The 26,578-nt window shown below is 49.2% G+C and overlaps 1 protein-coding gene across 2 annotated transcripts in view; it reads right to left on the bottom strand.

Moving 5' to 3' along the window:
* The window catches only part of NUSAP1 (nucleolar and spindle associated protein 1), a 406,214-nt gene that overhangs the window by 33,161 nt on the left and 346,475 nt on the right, over positions 1-26,578 (bottom strand). For both annotated transcript variants that reach the window (XM_085627119.1, XM_085627118.1), the window contains one exon: positions 14,399-14,513. In XM_085627119.1, the coding sequence (XP_085483245.1) occupies positions 14,399-14,513 (115 nt within the window). The remainder of the gene's footprint in view (positions 1-14,398; positions 14,514-26,578) is intronic.

Below are 26,578 nucleotides of genomic sequence, written 5' to 3' on the forward strand. Positions count from 1 at the left end.
AGGCCCTGCAAAAGGCAGGCCTCACTATCAAGGCCACTAAGTGCCAGATAGGGCAGAGCAAGGTTGTATACCTGGGCCACCTAGTTGGTGGGGAGTCAGGTTCAACCACTGGAGAGCAAGATCCAGACCATAAAGGACTGGACTCCTCCAACTACCCAGACTCAGGTCAGAGCTTTCTTGGGCCTGACTGGGTACTACAGAAAGTTTGTTAAGAACTATGGGTTCATTGTGTCACCACTTAATGACTTGACCTCCAAGAAAATGCCAAAGAAAGTTCAGTGGACAGTAAGCTGTCAAAAAGCATATGATGACCTGAAGCAGGCCATGTGCAGTGCACCTATTCTGAAAAGTCCAGACTACTCCAAAGAGTTCATTGTCCAGACAGATGCTTCTGAGTTAGGTGTGGGAGCTGTTCTTTCACAACTTAATATAGATGGTCAAGACCAGCCCATTGCTTTTATAAGTAGAAGGCTGACCCCTAGAGAGAAACGTTGGTCAGCTATTGAGAGGGAGGCCTTTGCTGTGGTTTGGGCCCTGAAGAAGCTGAGGCCATACTTGTTTGGCACTCACTTCAAGATTCAGACAGACCATAAGCCCCTCTTGTGGCTAAATCAGATGAAGGGTGAAAATCCCAAACTTCTTAGGTGGTCCATTTCCCTACAGGGGATTGACTTCACAGTGGAACATAGACCTGGGACTGACCATGCCAATGCAGATGGACTCTCCAGATATTTCCACTTAGAACATGAAGACTCAACTGGTCAAGGTTAGTTTAATGTCCCTAAGTTTGGGGGGGAGGGGGGGGCATAGGTGTACCCTAGGCCTACCAGGGGCTGCAGCATGTATTATGCCACCCATGGCCTGGCCTTCCATCATGACGCAACTAGCTGATCACTCAGCTGGGGCAAGGTCGTGTAATCACTCCTTGCTTAGGTGTAGTATTCCTATACCTAACTTATATATAGACACATGTGTACCTATCAGCCACTCCTATGGCAGGCCTTAACAATCCTGGAGGCCGAGTGCTTGGTAACATGTGAGATGGTGCTCTAGCATGAGCTGAGCCTGTCTGCAGCTTTCGGAACCATGTCCTTACAGCTGTTCTATGATATAGCCTACCATATACTCTTAAAGTACCTTATAATCTTAAACGGTTATGGTAACTATGGTTTGGCTTTATCAAAACATGTCGTGTAAGGTGTCTAACACTTTGGAATAATACCCCCATCCCATTTCTGGGGATGAGGATATTATCCCTCCCTTCTAGAGGGAGAAGACATGTTGTAACCTACTTACCCGGTTAAAGTTAACCAGAGCCCCAGCATCACAAAATGGATGCTGCTGCCACAGACACAAGTCTGACCTCCTGCTGCTGGGAGTGATCCCGACAAGGGAGGCTTGGACAATAGGTTTCCTGCCTTGGGAGGTGCGAGCACCACTCCAGACAGGCCTTAGTGTATTGGGCAGGGAGGGATGAATGAAACGAGACACTGCCTGGAGCACACAAGGTGTCCCATGCATAGTCCGGTTCAAACCGGTGCTGGGGCACACCAGCCCCAGTCCTGGTGCGAAACTGGACAGAGGGAAGGGGGTGTAACCACCCCCCTCCCAGGTCCCACCCATAAGGCGTGACCTAGCAGGCAACCCAGCCCCCCAGATTAGTAGAAGAGTGGTAGCTGGGCCCCAGGAGATTAGATTATCCTGAACCTGCATCTTGAACAGAAACTCTGGACCTTCGACATTCGACGAAAGAAGAAGACTGAAGAATCTCCCTTGTGGCCAAGGAGTGGCTACCCTGTGCAAACAGGCACCATCAAGAGACTACCCTTTGCTGAAGTTCTATGAAGGACCGACTGCAGAGCCCGACCAGAGCCTTGACTTCCAGACTTCTCCGACCCTGATCCACATCCACAGCCGAGCTGAGATCCGTGGAGGCGACGAGAGAATTGGGACCGGCTACCTGGGAAAAGTGGCGAGTATCTTCCAGCGCAGCTTCTGAGGTACCCTCGAAGTTGTGCACCGGGGATTGAGAAGCCCCAACCCCAAGCACCATCTGCACCGAAGATCAGCCCCCCACACTCCACGAGTCCTGCGTGGGGCCCTTCTGCATTTTCCTGCTTGCCGCGCCTGTCCGGTTGCTTGCCCGTTGGCTAGCGGCTTTTGTGACGACACACCTTGAAATCTTCACCGCTGGTTTGGCTCCTCCAGACTGGCTCCCGCTTCTTTGCAAAAGAGAAGCACCCCAGACCTTCCTGGTCTGCACCAGAAGCAAGTCCTCCATTCTTCGTGGGTTCCGCTTGCCAAGGTTTGGTGAGTCCTAGTTCGACTTCGACGACGCCGACAGCAAGAGCCTTCGTGGGACAGCTCGCCTCCTGGTCCTGGTCGTCCTTGACGTCTCCTGGTACCCGTGGCTGCAGCGACAAGCTTCACCCTTCACCTGCAATCTTGACGACATCGCCTGGTTCCTTCCTGGTTCCACGTGGTCACTGACCAGTGACCTTGACTCTGTCCCTTCTGCTTGCAGGTACCCTTCCTTCTTGATCCCGGCCTTGGGAGCCACCGGACACTCTGCACTGACTGCCTGTCAGCAACTTTTTCAGGTATCCATAGAAGTCTATGACGAAACCCGACGCAAGTTCACACCTATGCACCCGCAGCCCGTGGGCTAGGTAACTTGGGTACTTCGGTGCTCACAAGGGTAGTGACTATCCTAGGGTCTAGTTTCCGAGTCTCGACTCTCTAGTTGCTTCAGAAGTGTCCTTAAACTGCTTATTTCAAAACTGTACTATTTCTATCGACTATACGCATTACGCGTGAGTGTTTCCACTCTGCACCTGAATCCCGTGGGCCTCCCACTTCCTAGCTGTTGGTAGTGTAGCCCCAGCGATTCCCTAGGCCTAGGCCTATCCTATTTCCGTGACAGTGGTCCTTATACCACTTCTTTAGTATATGGTTTGCGTGGCCCCTAGGGCCTAACTGTATTACTTACCTGTGTGACTTAATGTATGCTTAAATAAGACTGTTGTACTTACCTCTAATCTCATAAAGAGTGCTGAGGGTTTGACTAGAATAAATACACTTTATTTATATATATATATATATATATATATATATATATATATATATATATATATATATATATATATATATATATATATATATATATATATATATATCTGTTGTGGTGTCCTTTTATTTGGTATTCAAGGGATTATATATGGTATCACAGCTGGCTTCACATGCCATTCAGAGTTTAGCCTAAGACTGCTCTTGTCCATGCTACCACTAGAATAGCTGGTCTATAAGGTTGACTTTACAACCAATCACCATAAGGGTTGTTTGGACTGATACAAGGTGTACACTAGAACTGGTGACATCATACATCAGGCCAACTTCTCACAACAGGTAGGTTTTCAGCCTTTTCCAGAGTTTATGAGGTTGCTTCAGCATCTTAGTTCCACTGAGAGCAAGTTCAATACGGATGGAGTTGCTCTAAAGAAATAGGGTGTGATTACTTGTTCGATGACATCGTTTTTGTTTTGAGCCGTATATTGTTGACACTTTCAAGGTTTTTTTGCTAAAGGAGATTTTGAGAAACGTACATAGAAATGACAGGTGTTGGTCGTGTAAGACCTTAAAATGACGCATGTCAGCTGGAATTTTACTCAGGGTTCAAGCCAACAAAAATGTAGGCCCTTCAGACAGGCGATATGTGGTAATATGTTCTGTTTCTTGAGACCAGCTTAGCCGCTGAATGAAGTATGGCTTTAACAGGCACAAATAGGAGCTGGGAATAAGTGCTTGTGGGAAAGCAGTTTCCATAGTCAAGCTGAATTAGGACAATGACCTGGCAAGTTGTGCAAGAGTCTTTCAGATGCAGGAGAAGTTCACACTTTTTTTTTAAAGACCGTGGAGAAAGGCTCTTTTAGCAGTGTGTGTGAGATTCGGGAGTTATAGCCAGATGGATGGCGATCAACTGAACCAGTGATTTCCTTTCATCGACCATAGAAAGTAAAAACATTTCACTTTTTTGCTGATAATGTTATTTTTTTATTTTATCGACAGTATTTATGTACATTTGACATAGTCCCCTGAAAGGCAAAGCAGTGCCACACAAAGGTCAGGGAAATACATGCCTGTTAGAAATGGGGGTCTCTAGTTGGCAGGAGCTTGCACCCAGTCCAAGTAGGGACCCTTCCTTCTAGTTAGGTTAAGGGAGTTCCATACCCTAGATAACCCCTGCTCACCCCCTTGGTAGCTTGGCACGAGAAGTCAGGCTTATCTTAGAGGCAATGTGTAAAGCATTTGTAGAAAACACATACAGTACCATGGTGAAAACTCTACAAATGGACACCACACCAGTTTAGAACAAGCATTAAAAATGCAATAGGTCTCGCCTTTAATTAAGTTAAAGCCATTTGCTGTGCTATACAAAACCATTAGCAAAGCAAATGGCTTTAACTTAATAAAAGGCGAGACCTATTGCATTTTCAATGCTTGTTTCCTTATGGGTTAGGGGGCACTGCTATGCAAACCTATGTAATTTACAGCATTACCATGTTTGAAACATTTTAGGCTGCATGTATACGTTTTCACATATGTATATATATGTATTTTCTATATGCTCCGGGATCCCGCACATGGGCGGGGATTATTCATAGATTATGACTATTGATGAGTATCCCCTGGATGAGAACAAATGCTTTACACTGTCCTCTGATACTGCCTTACTGCTCGACCAAGCTACACCTTTAGAGAGTAAGGTTATATCTAACTTTAGCCTCTGCCGAACCTCTGGGGACTGTGGACTCACAACTTTACTTTGGTGCAGTATATACAGAGCCACTTTTACAGTCCTGACCTGCACCGAGGGCAGCTCCAGTCCAAGGACCTCGGCCGCCATCTTAACCACCATGGCATAGGATGCCCCCTCCTCCGTAGCTACTGTTGGCGGAGAGAGCATGGCAATATCTGGAGAAGTATCCAGTCCACTGGCCTCCCCAAGTTCACCATACCAGTCCAAATTCTCCTTAGAGACATCCTGGATTTCAAAAGGGTCCCCAGATCCCTCCCATTCCCCTCCCGAGCTTAGGACGTGCTCAGGTGACAACATAGAACCTCCTGGTTCTGTTGGCGTCGGAATAGACGTCGATCGATGCGTTCTGGCTCCGTATCGTCGGGGATGAGGATGGGGCTTGCGCCACCGACTGGCCTCTGAAGTCGCAGGCGCCGACTTCGGATTTGAAGCCAGGGCAGGTCGTGGCCGAAGCAGACGGCGTCGAACCCATGGGGCTCCTTCCGGCCCCACAGGGCTCGAAGGCTCACCAGCGACGTCGTTCACTCAAATACACGGCGCATGGTCTCGTAAATTTCTTTTATCTGAGCACGAGTCACTCTGGCTCACGGAAAGGTGGGGTGATGCGAAGTCGACTCTGGCTCCGGCTTCGTGGAATTGTGCCCAGAACTTAGGTACCCCTTGGCTCTCTTGACGACAAATGCCAGCTAAGGTGAAGTCTAAGTCCGCTTGGATTCCTTCTTAGGCCTCTTACCCGAGTTCCCAGAGGACCTCCTCTTCTTAGATTGGGACTGTGGCCTCCTCGGAGTCTCGCTTGACAGTGTTGACTGCCGGGCTGCGAGTAACTTCATCACCCGCTCCCTCAAGGTCTTCGGAGCCATCGCCTCACAGTCCGAACACGACTTCGTATCGTGGTCGCACTCGAGACACCATAAACATATGCGGTGGGGGATCGGTAACCAACATCATGCGGGAACAAGTCCTGCACGACTTGAAACCAGTCTTCCTCGAAGACATCCCTTGCACACGCAGTCTGATTAAAAAAAGTTTGACAAAAGTAGAGAAAAAGCATGCCAAAAAGCAGCAGAGGGATAGCTCTTCCTGGATCGGCACTTAAGTGGCGCAGAAAGAAAACAACTGACGTCCACGCGCCTTGGTGGTGCCGGCATCACGCGGAGCCAAATGGAGGCCCCCCCCCGACGTCGCGCGCAAGGGTTATTGCTCAGCAAAAGTTCCCGGACCCAGCCTGACGCCTGGGAAATTCAAAGGTAAGGAATCTGCAGCTAGAAGTCTATCAGATACATTGTTTGCAGGGTAACTTCTCAGTGGTTACAAAAGTATAATGGAATAATTGTTTGTACTCGTTCATGCAGGCAGCAAATGAATTCACACACTCAAAGACTGAACTTCAGACCAATTGTTCTTCTATAAAATATTCTTTTAGTTATTTTATTTTCTAGAAACAAGCAAGCCTGGTACAAGTAAGTGATAAGTACTTTGTGGTAAATATACAGTTTGGATTTGTAATAGTAAATGAACTTTGTTTTGACTTACAGTATGGTTTCAGAGAAATGCAATACTTTGTAAATACAACACATAGACGTGAATGGGCTTTTCAGTAAAATTACAGGTAAGTTACTTTCGGATTACTTTTCTTACTCAGAGTAGCATACCTGGATACTACTCTGGGACACTTCCTGTAAACAGGTAAGTAAAATCGTTTTTGTAAGTTAGTGCAAATTTAAAGAATTTCTTTAGGTTTTCAAACTCCACACAAAAACCTTTTCTGGAAAAAGTGTCAATGTTATCCTATGGAGGAAAATAGTGTTATCGGTTTTAAGGTAAGTATTTGGTAGTGGGAGTTGAGGTTCTGGGGGTAGACTCAGGGGTCCCTCAGGGTCAAGGATGCACTCTTGTTACACCCTCAGCGGCACTATGGCAGCCGGGTGCAGTGTGCTGAGGCCCAATGTTATCCAATGGGGGATAGTTGGCCTCTGGTTGGTGGCTACTGACTAGCAGGCCACTTTGGTATGGGAGCAAAGCTCCTGCACTTTAGCTCAGGGCAAATGGGGGAACAATGTAGCACCAAAAGTGCACCCTCAGCAGCACCAGGGCGGCCGGGTGCAGGGTGCTGTTTCGACATCGGGGGCCCTGTTTTCAATGGGGAACCTCCGGTTTGCAGAGGCACTGCAGACTTTGGTACGAAGGTCTTCTGGGTGCGACCACCACTTCGAGAGGTAAGTTGGGAAGTTAGGGGTTGGTTAGGCACTGCCGGTTTGGGCACACAAGGCAGTGGGGCGTCGGGTGCAGCCAGATGACAGCCAGTCGTTGAGATAGGGGAATACTGAAACCCCTGATCTGCGCAGATAAGCTGCGACCACCGCCATTACTTTCGTGAACACCCAAGGGGCGCTGGTAAGGCCAAAAGGGGAGCACGGTTAACTGAAAATGCTTGTGGCCCACCGTGAACCGCAGGTAACGCCGGTGGGCCAGCAGGACAGGATATAAAAATAAGCATCCGTCAAGTCCAACGCTACCATCAGTCTTGTGGGTCGAGGGCAGACAAGACCTGAGCAAGCGTCAACATCTTGAACTTCTCCTTCCGGAGGAAGCGATTGACATCCCTGAGATCCAAGATAGGACGCAGGCCCTTGTCCTTCTTGGGAACCAGAAAGTAGTGAGAGTAACAACCATGATCTACTTCTGGGACAGGAACGCGCCTGATGGCTCCCTTGGCCAAGAGAGCTATAACCTCCTGCTGGAGAAGGGCCAGATGATCCACCGACATACGGTGGTATCACGGTGGCATGGCTGGAGGGGTCGTCTCGAAGGGGAGGGAGTAGCCCCTTCGGACCATTTGAAAAACCCATCCGTCCAACGTGATGGTGCCCAGTGGGGGAAGGTGATGGTGAATCCTGCTGCCCACTTGCGTTTGATTGGCCTGAAAGGTCGGACAAGGAGGGTTTGGAGGCTGCTGCAGAGGAGGGGAGGTGTGGGGGGGGGGGTTGGTGGACTGCCCCCCCCCCCCCCCCGCTGGCCCCATGAACCACGATGTTGGTTCCCACGTCCCCAACCGTGCGAAGGTTGGGTAACTTGCTGCGGCCCAGAGTATGTAGCGGGGTACCCCTTCCGTAGCCATGAAAGGGGCGAAAAGCAGACTGCGCCGGACGGGAGGAGAAGCCCAAGGACTAGGCCGTAGCCCGTGAGTCCTTGAAGTGCTCCAGGGCGTTGTGTGCTTTGTCACCAAAAAGGTGACGGCCATCAAAGGGCATGTCCATCAAAGTGTTCTGGACATCCCCTGAAAAGCCAGTGGACCTCTTCCAGGCGTAGCGGCAAAGCGCTACGGACGTTGAAATAGCCATGCCCAGAGAGTCAGTGGGGTCCAGCCCACAACGGATAGTAAACTTGGCTGCAACTCTGCAGACAGCGACAGCCTGGGCGAGCACTGCCCGGGCCTCCTCCGGACGCTGAGGCAGCACTTGCGCCACCGTATCCCACACTGAGTGCGAATAACGGCCCAAGAGACATGTGGTGTTTACGGACCACAGTCCTAAGCTAGCGGAAGAGAAACTTTTCTTCCCAAGATGGTCCAGCTTCTTGGATTCCTTTTCCGTTGGAGAGGTAGGGAAGGCGCTTTTGGAGGTGGCGACTTGGACCACCAAGCTCTCTGGGGTGGGGTGATGGGAGAGGAAAGTGGAGTCGCCCAGAGCCGGACAATCATCCTGTCCACGGGAGCCCGCGTGTTGGGCCTGGACCAAGTGCCCAAAAGAAAGTTGGTGAGGGCCTCATTAAACCAAAGAAGGGGCTTCGAAGAGCTCGCCGCCAGTTGAAGCACCTCAGTCATGAGGTTGGTCTTGACCGCCACCATAGGGAGATTGAGAGCCTCAGCCGTCATACGCAACACCACAGCGTATGACGCTCCCTGCTCCGTAGCAACTGTAGGAGGAGACATCATGCCAAGGTCGGGTGAAGTGTCAAGACCACTGGCATCCCCCAGTTCCTCTCTCCAGTCCTGCTCAGTATCTAGCTGGTCAGTTGAAGGGTCACCTGACCCCTCCCTGTCCTCCTCATCTTCCTCTGGGTGCCACTGTTGTTGGAAAGTGACCCCAGGAGTGAACAAGGGCATGAAAACCCACCTGGCGCCGGATCTGGCGTCGGGTGACGCCAATCCGGCTCCGTGTACACGTCGGGAAGGAGGCTGGGGCCGACCGGCGTCGAGCACAGTAATGGTGCAGTCAGAGGAGACGTCGGTGGAGGTGTAATAAGGTCAACCGGCGCCGATACGGATCCAGGCCTGAATCAAGGGGGGCCTGCGTGCTGGGGCCGGAGCCGCTGGCAGCAAAGACCTAGACCAACCGATTCTGCGTGACCTGAAGGTGCACCGGCGGGGTTGGTCCGCCCAAAGATGGCATGCATTGCCTCGTAGAATGTACGAAGCTGGGCAGGGGTAGCTCTGGGTCCCGGAAAGGGAGGGACGCTCTGAGACGACCCTTCAGGCATCGTGCGCGGAGCAGAGAGAGTTGCAACACCCGCGCGGCTCGTCGGGTCAGCCGACATACGAGGAGAAGAGCGACGATGCTTCTTCGACTTCTTATGCTTCGACTTACACGACCCAGAGTGCGAAGACTTCGAGCCAGAATGATGGTGGCTCCGTGACCGGTCCCTCGAACTCCCTCTCAATTGGGACCTTGAACAGCGCGCAGCCGACTTTTGTCGTTCAAGCAGCTTTCGGGACAGCTCCGGCAAAGCCTTCAGCGTCAACTGACAGTCGGAGCCCAACTTGAGGTTGTGGTCACGTTCCAGGCATAAGAGACACACACGGTGCGGATCCGTCACCGACATCAATCGGGTAAAGGAACCGCAGGCCTTAAAACCGGGCATCTCTTGTGCACCTGTCGGAGACTCAAAACAAGATGTCGACAAAAGAGTTATGCTTCACCGCGACCCCCACCTGAGGGTTGGAATTGGCAGAGATGGGCACACCTCTCTTCCTCACTTGTTTTTCACGCCGGTTCTCCCGTCCAAAGTGGGGGTCAGAATCAGTGGGGACCAGTTGCTGAGAGCAGCAAGTGGCCTCGGGAAGCTCACAAATGCGGCAGGCCTTTGAAGCTTCCCCTTTGTCAACCCTGCCATCCTGGGGGAGGAGGCTTGGCACCTCGTCCCAGGATGTGCATTGTTTCAGGCCCCCCAAGAGCAGCAGGCTCTCGACCGAGGGGTCTAGAAACATGTCTGGTGGTGGCAGCTAAAAGCAGCCACTTAGCCTGGACACTAGTGGTAGGTTAGTTTTCAGGAGGCATCTCTAAGATACCCTCTGTGTGCATTTTTCATTAAATCCCACACAGGCATCAGTGTGGGTTTATTGTGCTGTCAAGTTTGATACCAAACTTCTCAGTTTTCAGTGTAGCAATTATGGTGCTGTGGAGTTTGTAATGACAAACTCCCAGTACCATATACTCTTAATGGCAGCACTGCACTTACAAGGTCTAAGAATGGACTTAGGACAATGTAGGGGTATAGGGCTCATGCACCTGCACCCTCACCCGTGGTATAGTGCACCAAGCTAGAGGGGTGGCTGACCTATGCTACAGGCAGTGGGCTGTAGGCATGGCAGACAGAGATGTGTGCCATGTCGACTGTTCACTTTGTTCTGCACCAGAACACGCAGCCTGAAAAGGCAGTTTGTTAGTGTAATGGTACAGGACCTCTAAGGGTGGCACAATAAGTGCTGCAGCCCTTAGGGGCCTTCTCTGGTCGCAGTGCCCTGGGTACCTGTGGTACCATTTACCAGGGGCTGACATGTAACCAGAGATGCCAATCAGGTTAGTTTTGGGGAAAGAACATAGGCCCTGGGAACCTGATTGCCAGGGACCCAATGCACATCAAGTCAAAGTGCATCAGTAGTCTGGCAAAAAGTAATGGGGTTACTGCAACAGAAACCCTAAGGGCTGCAGCACTTATAGTGCCATCCTTAGAGGCCCTTACTTTTACACACACACTGCCTTTGCAGGCTACGTGTTTTGGTGCAGAACAAAGTGAAGAGTCGACATGGCACACACCCCTGCATAAGTGCATCAGTAAGGGCTTCACTGAAAGGCAACAATGGCTTAGGAGAAGATGCTGAAGAATGCCAGTCACCACATTTTTGTTTGTCTCAGTAGATAACCAGTTGCAATTCCAGAGCTTCAGTTACCATACAAGTCACCACTGCACATGAGCACTTTTGTCTGTTGGTTGCCCAGATTGGCAATTCGAGCTCCATTTCAGGATATACGTCTAGCCCACTGGCTTTCTGGAGGGCCTAAATAGAAGGCAATGTCAGTATAGGCAGAAGTAAGTTGTTTATCCGTGTCATCAGGTGCCTTACACCAGGTCAGAATCAAAGAAAGCCTCAATGCTTTGATAGTATAGGTGCTGTGGCAGAGGTGTGGATGAGAGTCAGTTGCATAACAGCTTGTTGCGCCTTTGTGACTTAACAGTGCAACTTAGGCCTGGTGTGGACGGAAGTCGGTTCTGGGTAAGAGACTTGCATGGAGATCGGATCATGAGCTCGCAGTCAGTGTTGGAGTTGGTACAAAAGGAACTGGTGTAAAGGTCAGGACCAGAGACGAAGCAGGCCCAGTAGCAGCTGCCATGGGGGCAACTGCATCGGGGTAGACAGACTGGTTGAAGTCCGACAGGAGAACACTGTGGATCTGTGGGGCCCAAAGGCACATCAGAGTGAGCCGGAATTGCACAGAAGATCTGCAGCATGGTCTCTTTTAAGGGTGCTGTCAGCTGTGGGCGTCGAAGATGGCCCTGGAAAATCGAGGTGCTCCAGGACCAGGTCAGATTGGGTGAGACCTGAGGCAAGTGATTTTTATCGGCTGGCACTCACACCTTCTCACTAGACTTCGATCAGTGAGATGGGGTGGAGGGAGTCTAACTTAGCTTTCTTATACTTATGTCTAGACATTGAGCTTCTGTAGGACTTCAACCATGAAGTGTACTTTTTAGGAAAGCGGCCTCGATACTACGACTGGCCTGTGACTCGGAGAAGATTTTCTACTTCGACCACAATCTTTTCTTATGTCTAGCGTTGTACAGATTCACCTTTAGCTCCTAAAATGCCTCGAGGTGAATAAGGGCACATTTGTTTCACAACTAGTTGTGGCAGGACCACAAGCAGCGCAAACACCTCTTGTGCAGATTCCTGACCAATATCCGCTTCCTGCAGCTAACGCATAGCTTACATCTTGTCGTTATCAGTGGGGATGTTGTTTCTTTGCACACTGCATAAGAATTATTTTTGAAGTCGGAAGACTGACAAAGTTGGGAGCAGAACTCTGGATCCAGGTCAAAGGAGGTGAAAAGAAAGAAACCGGAATGTCAGTGCGTATGAGTGGTACTTTTATATGTGGCTCCACTCCGTCACTATCGGAGTGGTACAGAGCAACTGCAGAGCAGCACAATGTAACCTACCAGCGCGCAGGACCACAGTTACAAAAATCTCCGGATCCTGTGTGGCACTCAGGCTAGTCTTAAGGTGAGAAATCTGTGGTCTGGGAAAGAAAAAAAAAACCCACACCGGGTGTTGGACCTGGCATCTTTTGGCGTGTTTCCCCAGTGTTTTTGTTTTCTGAGCTCCCGGTTTTGACTCTGTTTTTGCTGGTTTAATGTCTCTGCGCACTTTCTCACTGCTGTTCAGTGCTTCTGTTGAAAATTGTGTTATGGATTGGTGTTTCCATGATTAGCATATTCGATTTACTAGTGAGTCCCTAGTAAAGTGCACGGAGGGTGCCAGGCCTGTAAATCAAATGCTGCTAGTGGGCCTGCCGCACTGGATTGTGCCACCCACACAATCAGCCCTAAAAAGGGTTCTCAGACCTGCCATTGCAGTGTCTGCCTGCAGTTTGGAACTGCCATGTCGACCTTGCAAGTGCACCCACTTTCCAGGCCCTAATCTTCCCTTTTCCTACATACAAGTCACCATTAGGGTAGGCCCTAGGTACTCCTGTGGGTAGGGTGGTGTGTAAGTTAAAGGTGAGACATGTAGTGGTGTGTGTGAGATGTCCTGGTAGTGAATCACAGTGTATTTTGTTTTTCACTATGGAAAGGTTATCCTTTCCCATGGGATAGAATGGGAGTTTACATAAAACATCTTATAAGCAGAACTTCCCATTGGGAAAAGATTGGAAAATGGAGTTTAGTATGCCTGGACTCAGAATGTAAAAATGCACCTTTTATTAAAGATGTTTTTTATGTTCTGTGTTTCAAAATAGCACTTTTAGAAAGTAGGTGTTTTCTTGCTTCCTGTGTGCCTCTGCTGGGTTTGTGGATTGACTGTCTGGCTTTGAAGTGACAGGTGCTGGGGATGTGCATTCTCTTCAGACAGCTACTGGCATGGGGGCGGGGGAGGGGTTCGAGGTTTGTCCTGCCTTTCGTGGATAAGTCAGGGATGGGCTGAATAGACCTGGGCTGAATTTAGAGTAGTGGGAGGAAATTTCCTTGCACCTGAAAGAGCCTGGTCAGCCTTGGACAATGCGGTCTCCACCTCCTGCCGGGATCAGGGCCAGAGAGGGCAAAACTGTTTTTTACTGAGCACTGCCACTCTGCCACAAGAGAACAAAGGAATTTTGAGTATACATATTGGGGGCCAGACCACAGAACTGGAATCAAGGGACCTGCCTAGAAGAAGAGCTGGAAGAACTGCCAGCAGCTGTGTTGTCGCTTTGTTGGGTTGGCCTGCAGTTGCTGCTTCTGCTTTGGCACTGAAAGGACTGCACTGAACTTTCCTCCTGTTTACTAAGTCTCAGGGACAGCAAATACTTCACTCACCTCTGGAACCGTGGGTTTCAGTTGCAACAGAGGAGAAAAAGCAGCCGACTACGTCGCTGGCTCCATGTCCTGAAGGCACTACAGAGGGCACTGCTACATCTCGCACCACAACCCTGGTCTCACTGACCACGACGACCAACGCCACAGAGCCGCTGCTTGCACTGGACCTGTGGGAACCGCATTCCACACTGCCTCGCTTCACCTTGCCGCGCTGGTCTCAACGACGCCTTCGCTGTGCTTCAACTGGCTCGGTCGCCGGCACCGCGATCTGTCAGCACCGCAGCCCTGGTCTCACTGACATTGTTGGACGACCGTCACCGAGCCGCTGCCTGCACCACGACCTGAGGACACCGCACAGCACACCACCGAACTTCGCAACCGCAACGGTTGCCACAACGAAAAAGGTACTGTTTACGAGTCTGTTGACCCTAACTCAGTTTCACATGAACTGGAGCTTAAATCCATTATTGCAAATGCTCAAACTGCAATAGTCAAGTGTTTTATGAGCAGAGACTGCACCTTCAGCTCACATAGCTGAGCAGGTTTAAGGCAACTTGGTGGCAGTGCAAGGAAACGTGCACCAAGGTGGTGTGCTTGCATTTCAAAAAGCTCGGTTAACACCTTTAACAAACAATGCAACAACACATACATCTAGTGTGTAATCAACACCTATTTCAGTTATGTCCTCTGAAAATTCTCGAGTTTATTTGCTAAGAATGGTAGAATAGACTTTCACAAAGGTCTGTTTACATTCAAGTTATTTCACAGTAAGGAAAGCTCTCTACTCACCTGGTTTGAAGGCGTGGCTGTTTATAATCCTTTTTAAGAGAGCTGGGGCCGCGGTTCACTGTTTTAGTCACAGATCTCGAGTTTTCATTGCCATCATTCCATGGTTTCAGTTTCCCTGCAAGGAAATATTTGGTATTAGTCTTTCATATTTTATCCACCTACCACCCGAGGAGCTTTTGGTCTTCTCTCAAAGTGATTTAATTTTTATTAGCACCCTATACGGAATGTTGGAACTTGTGCAGTCAATCAGAATGCTTGCACTAACCACTACTGTGTGCTTGCTTTCAGTCTAGGTCAGTGACAAGGACATGAGGTAGTCAAATACAGGGCATTTTTATTTGTGTTAAGGGATGGGTGCCAAGAGATTTATTGCCCAGCACTTAATACAGAGCAGAGGGAAACAACACATAGGCAAGCATTTCTGTTCTAGTTTCAAATATGCCATCGTGCGTACTGCTGGAGTAATCTGTACACTGGATTAGTGAATCTATTTAAGAAAGTGTTCTTTTTATCAAGTGGGTTTCAATGATTTAACTGTGTAGCGCAATTTCTCTGGAATTCTCACTGACTACTTTGAAGTTGTCCATTGATATTCCATTGGTTGTTTAGATGGAAATCATACTGTACGGTGGTCGACAAGGTTTGAGTAGACTAATATATTGTTTAGTGATGGAGTATATTGAATAGCAGCTGGTGAGATTCAGTTATAAATCTGTGCGGGACATTAAATGAAGGGATGCATGAGCAGAAGGCCCTTGCCATTTGTTTGGTTTTGCTTGGCATTTTCAGTTGTCAATCGCTGGCTTAAGGTTCTAGTTATGTTTCAAGGCGCCCGTTAGATCTTAGCAATTCCATGTTTATTCACGTCGGGCTATATCGGATAGTGACAGGAGTTGGGTCTAATAAATCCTGTACATGGCTTTTTTAATGTGCGTACCCATTGACAGCCTTTCAGGCACATCATCTTCCCAAACATTTTAGAACCATGGTTAAATTCTTAGAACAACATTATTTTGTGACCCACCTCGCTTTAATGCATGAGGCAGTGGCAATTTTTTTTATGTAATAACAGCAATTGTGCTTGAACGTCAGGACCTTAATACACCCTTCAATATCGGACTATGGCAAAGATCTTGATCTGCCCATAAAAATAGCAGGTGGTGATCTTCCATGCAGTGATGAGCTGGAACACTTTTCAGAGTGGTTTCATAGCCTGTGGCACCCGCTCACCAAAGTCACAAGGCTTCCAAAAAATCTTGGTGTTGATACCTGTGATTTTAGCATATTTGAGAAACCCAATCTTCTGTAGCAGAGTGGGGTAAGGCCAATTTCTGTAATGTTTGTGTTAAAATGAGGCCCAGTAATGAAGGTCTATATTTATATACACATGTTGCAAGTTCATATAGTAAAAACACAGCCCTAGCGCATTGCAGGACTTTACAAGAGCACCAGGTTGGATTCATTTTATTTAAAGCACAGGTGAGACCAGAATCAAAGGTTGTTGAGCCAACACTGGGACTTCCTGATTCCCCAGATTCAAAGTCAGCAGCTCTGGCTGTTAGGACATCTAAATGTATCAATTTGTGTGTATAAGTCACACACTAGTGGTATAGTTGTTTATGATAACGTTTAGAGAACACATTCTCTGCTGAAATGGGCCTGGGAAGTAAAAAGGGTTTAGTTTAAAAAAACAAACCAAACAAAAAAAACCTGGCTGAATGGCATAGTTAAACGCTTGTGCACTTGTTCACAAAATGTCCTAATCATTTTAAATAGTACTAACATAGACCACTGCATTTGCTACCCACTAAAATATCAGCTCACGACCCACCAGTGGGTCCTGTCTCACAAATTGGGAGAGACTGCCCTAGGACATTTCTTTCAATGTTCTTCACACGGTACAAAACTTTAGAAATGTGCTTCTGAATTTTAAACAAAGGAATTCTCTTCAGTTCCACCTTGGGTCGTGTATGTATAGAGAAGGAAAAGTTTCTGACCGGTAATCCTCTTCCAGGGAAATCCTTGTCAAAGTCATAAGCAATTAAATGTCTTGCATGTGGGCAGGACAAATCAGTTCTGACTATCGATGAGCATACCCTAGAAGAGAACCAGAATTCCATCTCTCCTATAGATCATCCACAGTGCAAACCTCTCCATGTTTCATGGCATAACGTCTCCTCCTTCCCCCAACCCTATAATCAGCCAACCCAGTTATTTACCAAGAATGAAAAAACTCCCACCGCCCCTCCAAAGCACCATCCGAAAAAGCCCACCTGTCGATGCTGGCTCTTGAGTCTGAGGCATGTCCCCATGCTCAAAAGGGGTTTCTTACACTGGCTACTCACAGGCAGATGCGTCTCTTGTAAACGCAGTAGAAAAGCTAATTCATACAATAAAAAAAGCGTTATAAGTAATCAGAACGTGACCATTCCATTGATTTCATTCTGGACTCTTTAAGCAATCATAAAAGGTTTAATCTAGGTTTTAGATATAAAGCATGTTTGCAACCTTCCTTAATAAAATATGCATTGTCTAAAGCAAAGGTTATATTTTTGGAAGTGAGTGGGAAAGGTTTCCTTCATGATTACACCATTAATCTGGAAGTTGGAAAACAGGATTTTTCATAGTGGCAGAGTATGTGTACTAAAGGCCTGGTCAGTAGGCTTTTGTTTATCTAGAGATTAAAGAAAAGCCAGCTCAATAGCAAAAAAACGGTGTGGAGTGGGAATGATTTATTTTAGGTTTTATATAGTACTAGCTAGACCTGAAGGTATCAAAGAGCTTTACATATAAAGCGAGATTGTTTGATTGAAGTACATACATATATACAGACAAAGAAAATTGTTAGGCAGTCAAGGTAGTTACAATTTGCGGACATCAGAACAGCATAAGTTAATGTTGTAAAGTACATAGTAGACAGCTGAAACAATCAACCACCGCAAGGGATCTAGTCTGTTTGGGTGTGAGCTTTGGGAATACAGCTCGGTTTGTGTGCGTGTAGAAGTGTTTCTTGAGCAGTAGGTATTTAAGGTCAAGTATGAAGTAGGATAAGGCGGGTTTGCAGCAGAGCTCTCCAGGGAGTGAGTTGTAGATCCTAGGTGCCTTTCCATAGAATAAACATGCCTGGGAGGATTTCCCTTTCAGTGTGGGAGGTATCAGAAGAAGTGAGTTGGAGCTTCTCAGAGTCTGCTTTCGAACGTTTGGTATCTGGATAGTTGGGGTTATTTGTGTGAAGGGCTTTGTGGGTGATACAAGCTGTCTTGTAGACGCATCTTCCTTCGATGAGAAACCAAATGAGGTTCTTCAGACAGAAACCTCCACAGAAAGATAGCTACCTTAGAGTAAGGTATTAACATTTCATCCTTGCACCCCATGAATTAGGTCAATGGTCTTGCCCATCTCTATTTGACAGTAAATGATCATTTGAAAGTAAGTTTAATGGCTTTTTGAGCCAGGCGGAGCTTAGCCGGGCTGCAAGATGGCCGCTCTCTAGAGAGGCTATGTCGGCATAAACCAAAATCCTGCCATGGACTGCCTACCCACCAGAATGATCACAGCAGAGACCACAGCCTTTGAGGCCCCGCTGGAGCAATTTGGTTACTTTTGCTGATCTCTGCGGGCCGCAGTGCTGAGCGGAGCGCTGCAGCTATGGCTGTAAAGCCTGCGCCATGCAATGGAGCCCTGTGCCATGGTCGCGCCTGGGGTGGAGACAGTGCCCCCGTCGGGTGTGCCAGGGGCTGAGCGTGACCGTAACTTGCCTTTCCTCAATGGGCCATGCCCTCGGGAAAGCCCTCTTTGTTGCGCCGGCTGCCTGACGCTGGGGGCGGAGTCTATACGCCACACTACATGGCCCGGGACCCGCCTGCAAGGCCGCGGGTGTTAGCTGGGAAGAGGCACATTGGCATTTTCATTGTCTCCGGACTGGCAGCCAAAGCAGGGGCTGCCTGCGTGGAGGATGGACTGCATCTGGCGGTAGCAGGCGCAGGGCCATCTCTGGCGATAGGTTACACACGCCTGAAACCTGGGCCAAGGATGGTGTATCCCATGGCATCTTGCTGACTGAGAGTGAGGCTGTGCAAACCATTGCTGGCTTTCCTGTTGTGGCACCGCCTGGTCCACTGCCAGGTCCTCCAATTTGGCCCCTCTCACCACACTGGCAGCAGGGCGTCTGGCCTTGTGTGCGGCGCGCTGGGATATTGCTGGCCACAGAAATTCTTCACTTGCACGTAGCTGAATTGTGTTGCTGCTCGTCACCCCTGCCGCCCGCGTGCATTGCAGGTCTGCTAAGTGATAGCAGCTGTTGCCCTAAGGCCAGCTGGGCATCAGCCGACTGAGCCTGGACAGTGGCTAGCTCGGAGCTTTCAAATCCTCCCTCCGTATATCCTCACACAAACTGCACCTAGAGGAGAGGGGGGGGGGGGGGCGCGCCACCGCGGGCTCTTGTCCCCGGTCATGAGATCAATCCAGGTCATGGTGGGGCTCTGAAGAGACATAGGAATCTACTACATTCTAAAGTTCCCAGTCCTTTGCTCCCTGACCATCCAGAATGTCCTGTCCATTTTGTGCTTCAGCCGCAGGTGCTCCCTTCTGCTGCACATCTGCTGCTACTGCCACATACCCTGGCCATGAGAAAGTACAATGTTAAATAAGGAAAACTCTCATTCAAGGGCAGGCGCCTCACCCTCCAGGGGGATCAGGGAACGTGGTTTGAGGTCTCCCCAGATCGTTCTGGGCAGGACGGTCAACAAGACATTCACCTCCAGGAGCTCCTAGTGGACATGAAGACAAGTCTTAAGGCCACAGATTCAAAACTAAACATCCTCACTAGTCACTTGAACCATTTCAAACAACGCATCAACAAACAAAGAAAGACTGGATCACCTTAAAAATCACATCTCAGATGCAGACAACGCACAGGCAGACTCTAAAGAACATCTATTGCAGATGGACAAGGTCCCTGAACTTATAAAGGCCCAAAACAAAGACCTTGAAGAGTGCTCTTGGCGCAACAATCTACGGATCACGGGTGTACCAGAGTCCAACGCAAACTCCAAAATGGAGGACTTTGTGGAGACCATGATTGTGAACTATTTGGGGAGGGCCTGGCCATAGTCTTCGTCGAGTGTGCTCACCGCTCGCTGGCCTGCAGCCCCATCTGTGCACGCCGGCTTGCCCCATAGTCGTAAGACTTAAACTACAGGCTTATGATGTGGTCCTGTGGATTACATGCTAGAGTGGTTCTATCCATTATCAGGGAACAGCCTTTCCTTCTATCCGGATTTCACGCTGTCTGTGCAGGCCATCTGCCGAGAATACCCGCCTGCTTCTCCAAAAAGCAGGAATTCCTTATGCACTGTTATACCTTGCCAAAATGTGACTCACCCTGGAGGGTAAACCGCACTTTTTAACAAATGCAAAATCTGCCCTGAAGTTTGCCAAGCACGCCACTAAGTGAGGGCGCTCATCCAGGGACTTGCCATGCACATTCGAAGAGAACTCGCTGAGTGAAAATAACTGATGACATGCCGCTCTAATCCAGCTCGAGTCTAGGTCCCCTTAGTTTGCTTGCTGTTTGTCACTGTGATTGATTTAGGCGTGCTTATTGTCTGGCAGGCTGCCCTGCATGCATGTACCCTCAGAACTGTTTCTGCTATGCTGTTTGTGTAGGAAACATTCATAATTCACTTACACTTGGTCACGCCTTGTGTTTCTTTCCATTCGGCCACCAAGCCATTCTTGACAGGGTTGTACGACTGGATACTCTATATCCACAGTACGTTGATCATCCCTCTCCCATTTGCACTTTAGATGATATATTACAAGGGCCAGCTCAGCGTCTCATTTACAACCCTGAGGTACCATTACTACCAATACATGCATAACGTGAAACATTTGCGGCCTTAAAGACCACAGAAAGGCATCCTTAGTCCTCACACATCTCACTAGACACAAAGTAGACATCTGCTGTCTGCAGAAGACCCATTTAATAAGTTCGACAACCTTGGGGAAGCGCACCCGATGGTGTGGGGATTCGCATAATTCATTCTACTCTAACTACAATAGAGGTGCACCCATAATGCTGCGCAGGGAGGTCCTGTGGCACCCGTTGCACCTAATTGACGGAGAAGGGTGCTATGTCATATTAGCTGGCTTACTACAGAAGCAATCAGTAATCCTAGCTGCCATATAAGGCCATAGTACGGATGATCCAGAGTTTTGCTTTGGGATCTGGAGACTGATCTCGAGCCAGGGCCCCCGAGCTGCAATCTGGGGTGGAGACTTCAATGTAGATCTAGACTACCGGTTGGACCATCTGGTAAATCCAGGTGCCCGCACCCTAAAGCTGCACTGACACTCAGCACTATCATCCAAGACAATTGCCTACAGAACGTCTGAAAACACACACAAACATCCTGGAGGGCACATGCATATCAGTGCACCTTAATGCTTTGTCCAGAATAAACTACTAGCTAACTTCTAGGGGTGTCCAGACATGGACCACCAGAGTGTTCCATCTCCTTTATAGACTCTCGGACCATGCCCCTGTCCAGCTTGAAATGGAGATTTCCTAGGTGGTGCCCCGTGCATTTGCCTGGTGGCTGCCGCCAGATACACTCTGCGATGCACTGTTTCGTGAAGAGATCCACAGGGACATAGTAGACATTTTTGCCAACAACGTCGGGTCAGTATAGTTGCCATTCACGCTGTGGGAGTCCTTGAAAGTGGTCATTCCTAGGGCATGCATTCCAAAGCGATCAGGAGTCCTAAAGGCTATTCGTGGCCGACTCAAGGAGGATATCCGCACCCAGGAGATGGAATATTTTCAATCCCAGGATGTCACAATACTGACCCTTTTTCGGGAAACACGGTCGGAGGACCAAGACGAAGCTGTTCAGGAAACACATTACTTACACCGCAACACACAGGCTTGGTGTTTCAGGGAGAGGGACCACACGGGTAAGACATTTGTGGGGACGGTATGCAGACCCTACGCTTCTGCATTTGTGGTGGAACAATTGGAAAAGGAGTCCGTCTCCTCTCCTCCGGAATTGTTAGCTGTAATGTCTTCCTTTTATTCCAAACTATACACAGCCACCCCAGTCCTAGGATACTTTGACACTTTACAGCTGCGATGGCTCGATCGGGCTCACCGCACTTATTTAGATTTGCTCATTATCACTGAGGAAATGGTACAGGTCATTATGAGCATACCGGGGGACAAGGCACACGGGCTGAATGGCATGACTACTGCCTCTTACAAGGAGTTTGCCTCCCTGCTAGCTCTGCATCTTTTGGCTATATTCATGGACTCCTTAGAGAGAGTTTCTGCCGCTCTGCCTGGCAGAGGTGGTCATAACGCTCCTTAAACCGGATAACCATTGTGATTTCTATAGACCCCTGTGAGAAAGTGCCCTGGGCTCCTGCCAATCAAGTGCCCAGGGCCTGTGTTCCTTCCCTAAAACTGCATTGAAGCCTAAACCCAATTAGCATCTCTGGTCACAGGTCAGCCCCTGGTAAATGGTACCACAGGTACCTGTAACCAGAGAAGGCCCCTAAGGGTTGCAGCATTTATTGTGCCATCCTTAGAGGCCCTGTCGCCCGACACTCGCACACTGCCTTTGCAGACTGCGTGTCTTGGTGCAGAACAAAGCAAAGAGTTGACATGGCACACATCCCTGTGTGCCCTGCCCACAAACCACTGCCCTGGCATACATCAGTCACCCCTCTAGCTGGGTGCCCTATGCCAGTGGGGAGGGTACAGGTGCATGAGCCCTGTACCCCTGCAGTACCCAGGTCCATTCCTGGGCCCTGTAAGTGCAGTGCTGCCATTAAGAGTATATGGTGCTAGGAGGTTGTCATTACGAACTCCACAGCACCATAATGGGTACACAGAAGACTGGGAAGTTTGGTATCAAACGTCTCAGCACATTAAACCCACACTGATGCCAGTGTGGGATTTAATGTAAAATGCACCACAGAGGGCATCTTAGAGATGCCCCCTGAAACACGACCAACTACCAGTGACCTGACTGAGTGGCTGCGCAGGCTGCCACCACCAGACATGTTACTGGACCCCTGGGTCAAGAGCCTGCTGCTCTCGGGGGGCCTGAAACAATGCACATCCTGGGGCGAGGTGCCAAGCCTCCTCCCCCAGGAGGTACAGGGTTCACGAAGGAGAAGCTTCAAAGGCATGCCACCTTTGTGAGCCTCTCCAGACCATTTGCTGCTTTCAGCAACTGGTCCCCACTGGTTCTACCCCCCACTTTTTCCACGGTGGGAAAAACAAGTGCCAACTCCACCCCTAAGGTGGGGGAGGCGAGGTGAAGCACAACCTCAAGTCCCCACCATCTTGAGGATGGGGGGACCCAGCCAACAAGGGACTGGCTCCTGCCCCCCCTACCACTGGAGAGTGGCAGAATATGGGGTGTACCAACCCCAGGGAGGGGAACCATTGGTCCCTGCCCTTTACCTACCTGTAACGCCCCTAAATTTAGTATTTAGGGGCACCCTGAACCTTCCTTCCTCAGATCCAGCAACCACAAGAAAAAGAAGAGAAGGACGAGAAGCCATGCAGAGCTAACAAGAGGACGACGCCCTCTGACTTGGCCCCAGCCCTACAGGCCTGTCTCCCCTCGAACAGGCCCCTACAAAACACCGGCGTGTCCAGCGGACAGCAACCTCAAAAACCTCGGAGGACCTGCATGCCTTCACTTGCCAAGCTGTTTCTCCCGTGAACAACGGATGTGTTTGAACTGCAGCTTCTGGTGCCAGCCAGGAACCGCAAATCCAGCCCACTCTGCACCCGCCGAACCAGACCCGAGCGGAAAAATACCACGAGGAGGTCCTCCTGGCGATCCTGACCTGAGATCCGGTGTCCCCTGACCGGCCTCAAGCCTCCAGACGACGCCTACAGCCTCAATCCAGAGGACCCCCCCCCCTACCGCGACCAGAGCGGGTAAGAAAATCCGATGTTCCAAGGCACCCCTGCACCAGACGGCCTTTTGTGCCCAACCCAGCGGTGCCTAACCAACCCTCAACATCCCAACTTACCCCTCGAAGTGGTGGTCACTCCTGGAAGATCCTTGTCCCCGAGCCTACTATGTTTCTTTGTCTCAGAGAATCTCCATTGAAATCAACAGGGCACCCGACCTCAAAACAGCACCAGGCCACCCTAGTGCCGCTAAGGGTGCCCCGTTTGTGCTAACTTGGTTCCTAACTTGCCCTGAGCTTAACCCTAGGAGCTTTGCTCCCACAACCTCATGGCCCGCTTGCCAGCAGCCACCAACCGGAGTCCCCCTAGCCTCCATAGGATAACATTGGGCCTCAACACTCTGCACCCGGCCGCCCGAGTGCCGCTGAGAGTGCAACCACATTGCATCACTGACCCTGGGAGACCCCGAGTCTAACCCCAGGACCCTAACTCCAAAGACCGATTACCTACCTGGAAACAGATAACCTCATTTTCCTCATAGAATAACATTGACACTTTTTCTCCCAAAAAGTGTCGACTTTTGAAAACTTAGAATATTCCTTAAAAATCAGCCGAATTCCCAAAACACATTTTCTCAACTGTTTTCAGGAAATCTCCCAGTGCTGAATTTAGGTATCCAGCACAGAGTAAGAAAAAGTATCATTAACATAACTTACCTGCTAAGTGAATTTCCTCCCATAGGATAACATTGGCGATTCAATGTGAAAAAGTTTCGGTCAACTTTTGAAATGCCATAATATTCTCTAAAAATGGCACCTCTAACTAAAATGCATTTGCTCACCTGTTTTCAGGAAATGTCCCAGGGCTGAATCTAGGATCCAGCCCTGTGTTAGTAAAAGTAATCTGAAAAGCAATTAACTGCATTTTACTTAAAAAGCCACTTCATTCCAATGTGCAATACCTGCAGTACGAGTTACTTACCTTCGGTAACAATGTATCTGGTAGAGACGTTGTCTAGCCGCAGATTCCTTAACTTAGAATATCCCCAGGCGTCAGACTGGATCCGGAAAATTCTTTGCAGCAGCACCTATGCGCGCCAGCGCCACAGGACCCCGCCCGGACGTCGTCCACATACGTGACATCAGCTAGGTCATATAAGTCCCTCCCGACGAGCTGACGTCAGTTTTCTTCGGAGAAACTTTTCCGCGGCACAACGTGGAGACACCAACAAAAACTGAAAGTATGGGAACAGTATGCGAAGGATGAAAAATCCGCAAAATAAGGTGGATGGTGCAAAACACCATCATAAAAGACAGCATCAGACACGGTGTACATATATATGCATAGCGAAGCGTAGAACCTTCCCAAAGTGTGAGCAACAAGGGAAGAATATTTCAACAGGCAAAAAGATTGACTGCTATTACCATGTGGAAATGTGACTGCTTTTGCCATGTAGAACTGTGCCGTCCAACAAGTACGGAGCACAGAAAGAACAGCAATGTTCTGTGAGAAGGTATCTTCCTTTCAGAAAGAACAGCAATGTACTTCAAAAAGGTATCTTCCCTTACAACAATTTAAGTGTGAAACAGAGCTGAAGAAATCGTCAAAGACTATGACTATATAGGAGACAAGAGCCTCTAGTGAATGGAGAAGGAGGGCGGGAGGGAAGACAGCAGGAGATGAAGAAGAAGAATCTCCTGATGACAGGGAATGAAAAGGCACCATCTACAGGAAGAAGCCCCTTGGAGGGAGTCAGACGCATATGGTAATTCTGAAAGGGGCGCAACTATGTGAGCACCCTTGAAAGAAAACCAATGGCAACTGAAAGTAGGCAAGAGGAGAAGCCCTCCTGGCAAGGTTCTCGCAGAGCGGGGAGGATGGGTGGGCGTTAAGGAATCTGCAGCTAGACGTCTCTACCAGATACATCGTTACCGAAGGTAAGTAACTCATACATCTGATAGAGCCATATAGCCGCAGATTCCTTAACTTAGAATAGATACCATAGCCATACCCCAGAGGGTGGTGGGTCTGCGACAGAACGGAAAGTGCTCAAGCACGGAGCCGGCAACAGAGTGACGGACAGTGGGGAAGGCTGTGGCAGGACAACCAGACAGCAAACCAATTACCTCGGAAGAGCAAAAGATAAAGGGAGGCAAGGCGTCCCAATAAAAATGCCATAATGGTGCTACACTACACCTGTACAAGTATGAGATGTGTAAAAAGGTGCCAGCTCTATGGGGGGGGGGGGGGAGAGAGCGAGAGAAGAACAAAGGAGGAAGAAGGACCACTCTCAGCTTAATGGCGCACTATGTGAACACCAACCAAAGGATGGGGAAAAACATGAAGCGATGTAACCATACCAGAGCCTACCAGGCTAGCCCATGGAAGGAGGGCCGGGAACCGGAAGTGCACACCCCAGCATCAAAGGAGGGACAGGGGCGAGCAGGAACAATCTGAAGCACGCTGATGTGGGCTACCACTGAAACTTACACAGAGCAGACAGCCACAGAGACAACAAGGTGGCGTAGCTAAAAAGGGCATAGGACTGCCCAACCAGACCGCTTGAAGATTAAGGTGAGAACCAACTCACGAAATACAGTGGTAGGGTGCAGACCCTTGAACGACTGACAGCAGAAGAGCTGTTCCGCAGGAACAGCCGACATAGCATAGGGTGATACCTAATGGATGGGGCACATGTGGAGGAAGTGGCAGCAATGGCACCAGAGTACCAATAGACGCATAAATGTAGGAAAGAATCTCAGATTAGAAGACCACATCCTCCGACAGCAAGCAAACATTAACCCTCGTCCAGAAAGAGAGAGATCATTCAGTTCCTGCACACCAAGAAGGGAGCAGTGTAAAGCCAGGGAACCACCCCAGGTAGTGGGACGCAAAAGAGACCCTATGATGAAGATGCAGGAAAAGCAACAAAGTGCACCCAAGTGTATTGAAAGACACCCTGCAGCGTAGATAAAGGGCAGTCCCGAGTGCAGCTCAGAAAAGGTCCCTGACCCGTGGAGATATAGGACTAGACCTCGCAGCAGCGAAGAGAGATGGAGATGTAGGAAAAAGAGTACCCATGGTAACCTGCATATACACCTATATATGTATAGCAAAGAAGGGTAAACGAGCCACGACCATGCAACATGGGTGGTATAGGAGCACATCTAGAGCATTAATGGTAGGCTGTATCCACATTTTAAGCGTGGAAAACACCATGAAAATCTTCTAAGGAGGAGAATGACGCA

The sequence above is a fragment of the Triturus cristatus genome, chromosome 9 (assembly GCF_964204655.1).
Source record: "Triturus cristatus chromosome 9, aTriCri1.1, whole genome shotgun sequence".
NCBI classification, from domain to species: Eukaryota; Metazoa; Chordata; class Amphibia; order Caudata; family Salamandridae; genus Triturus; species Triturus cristatus.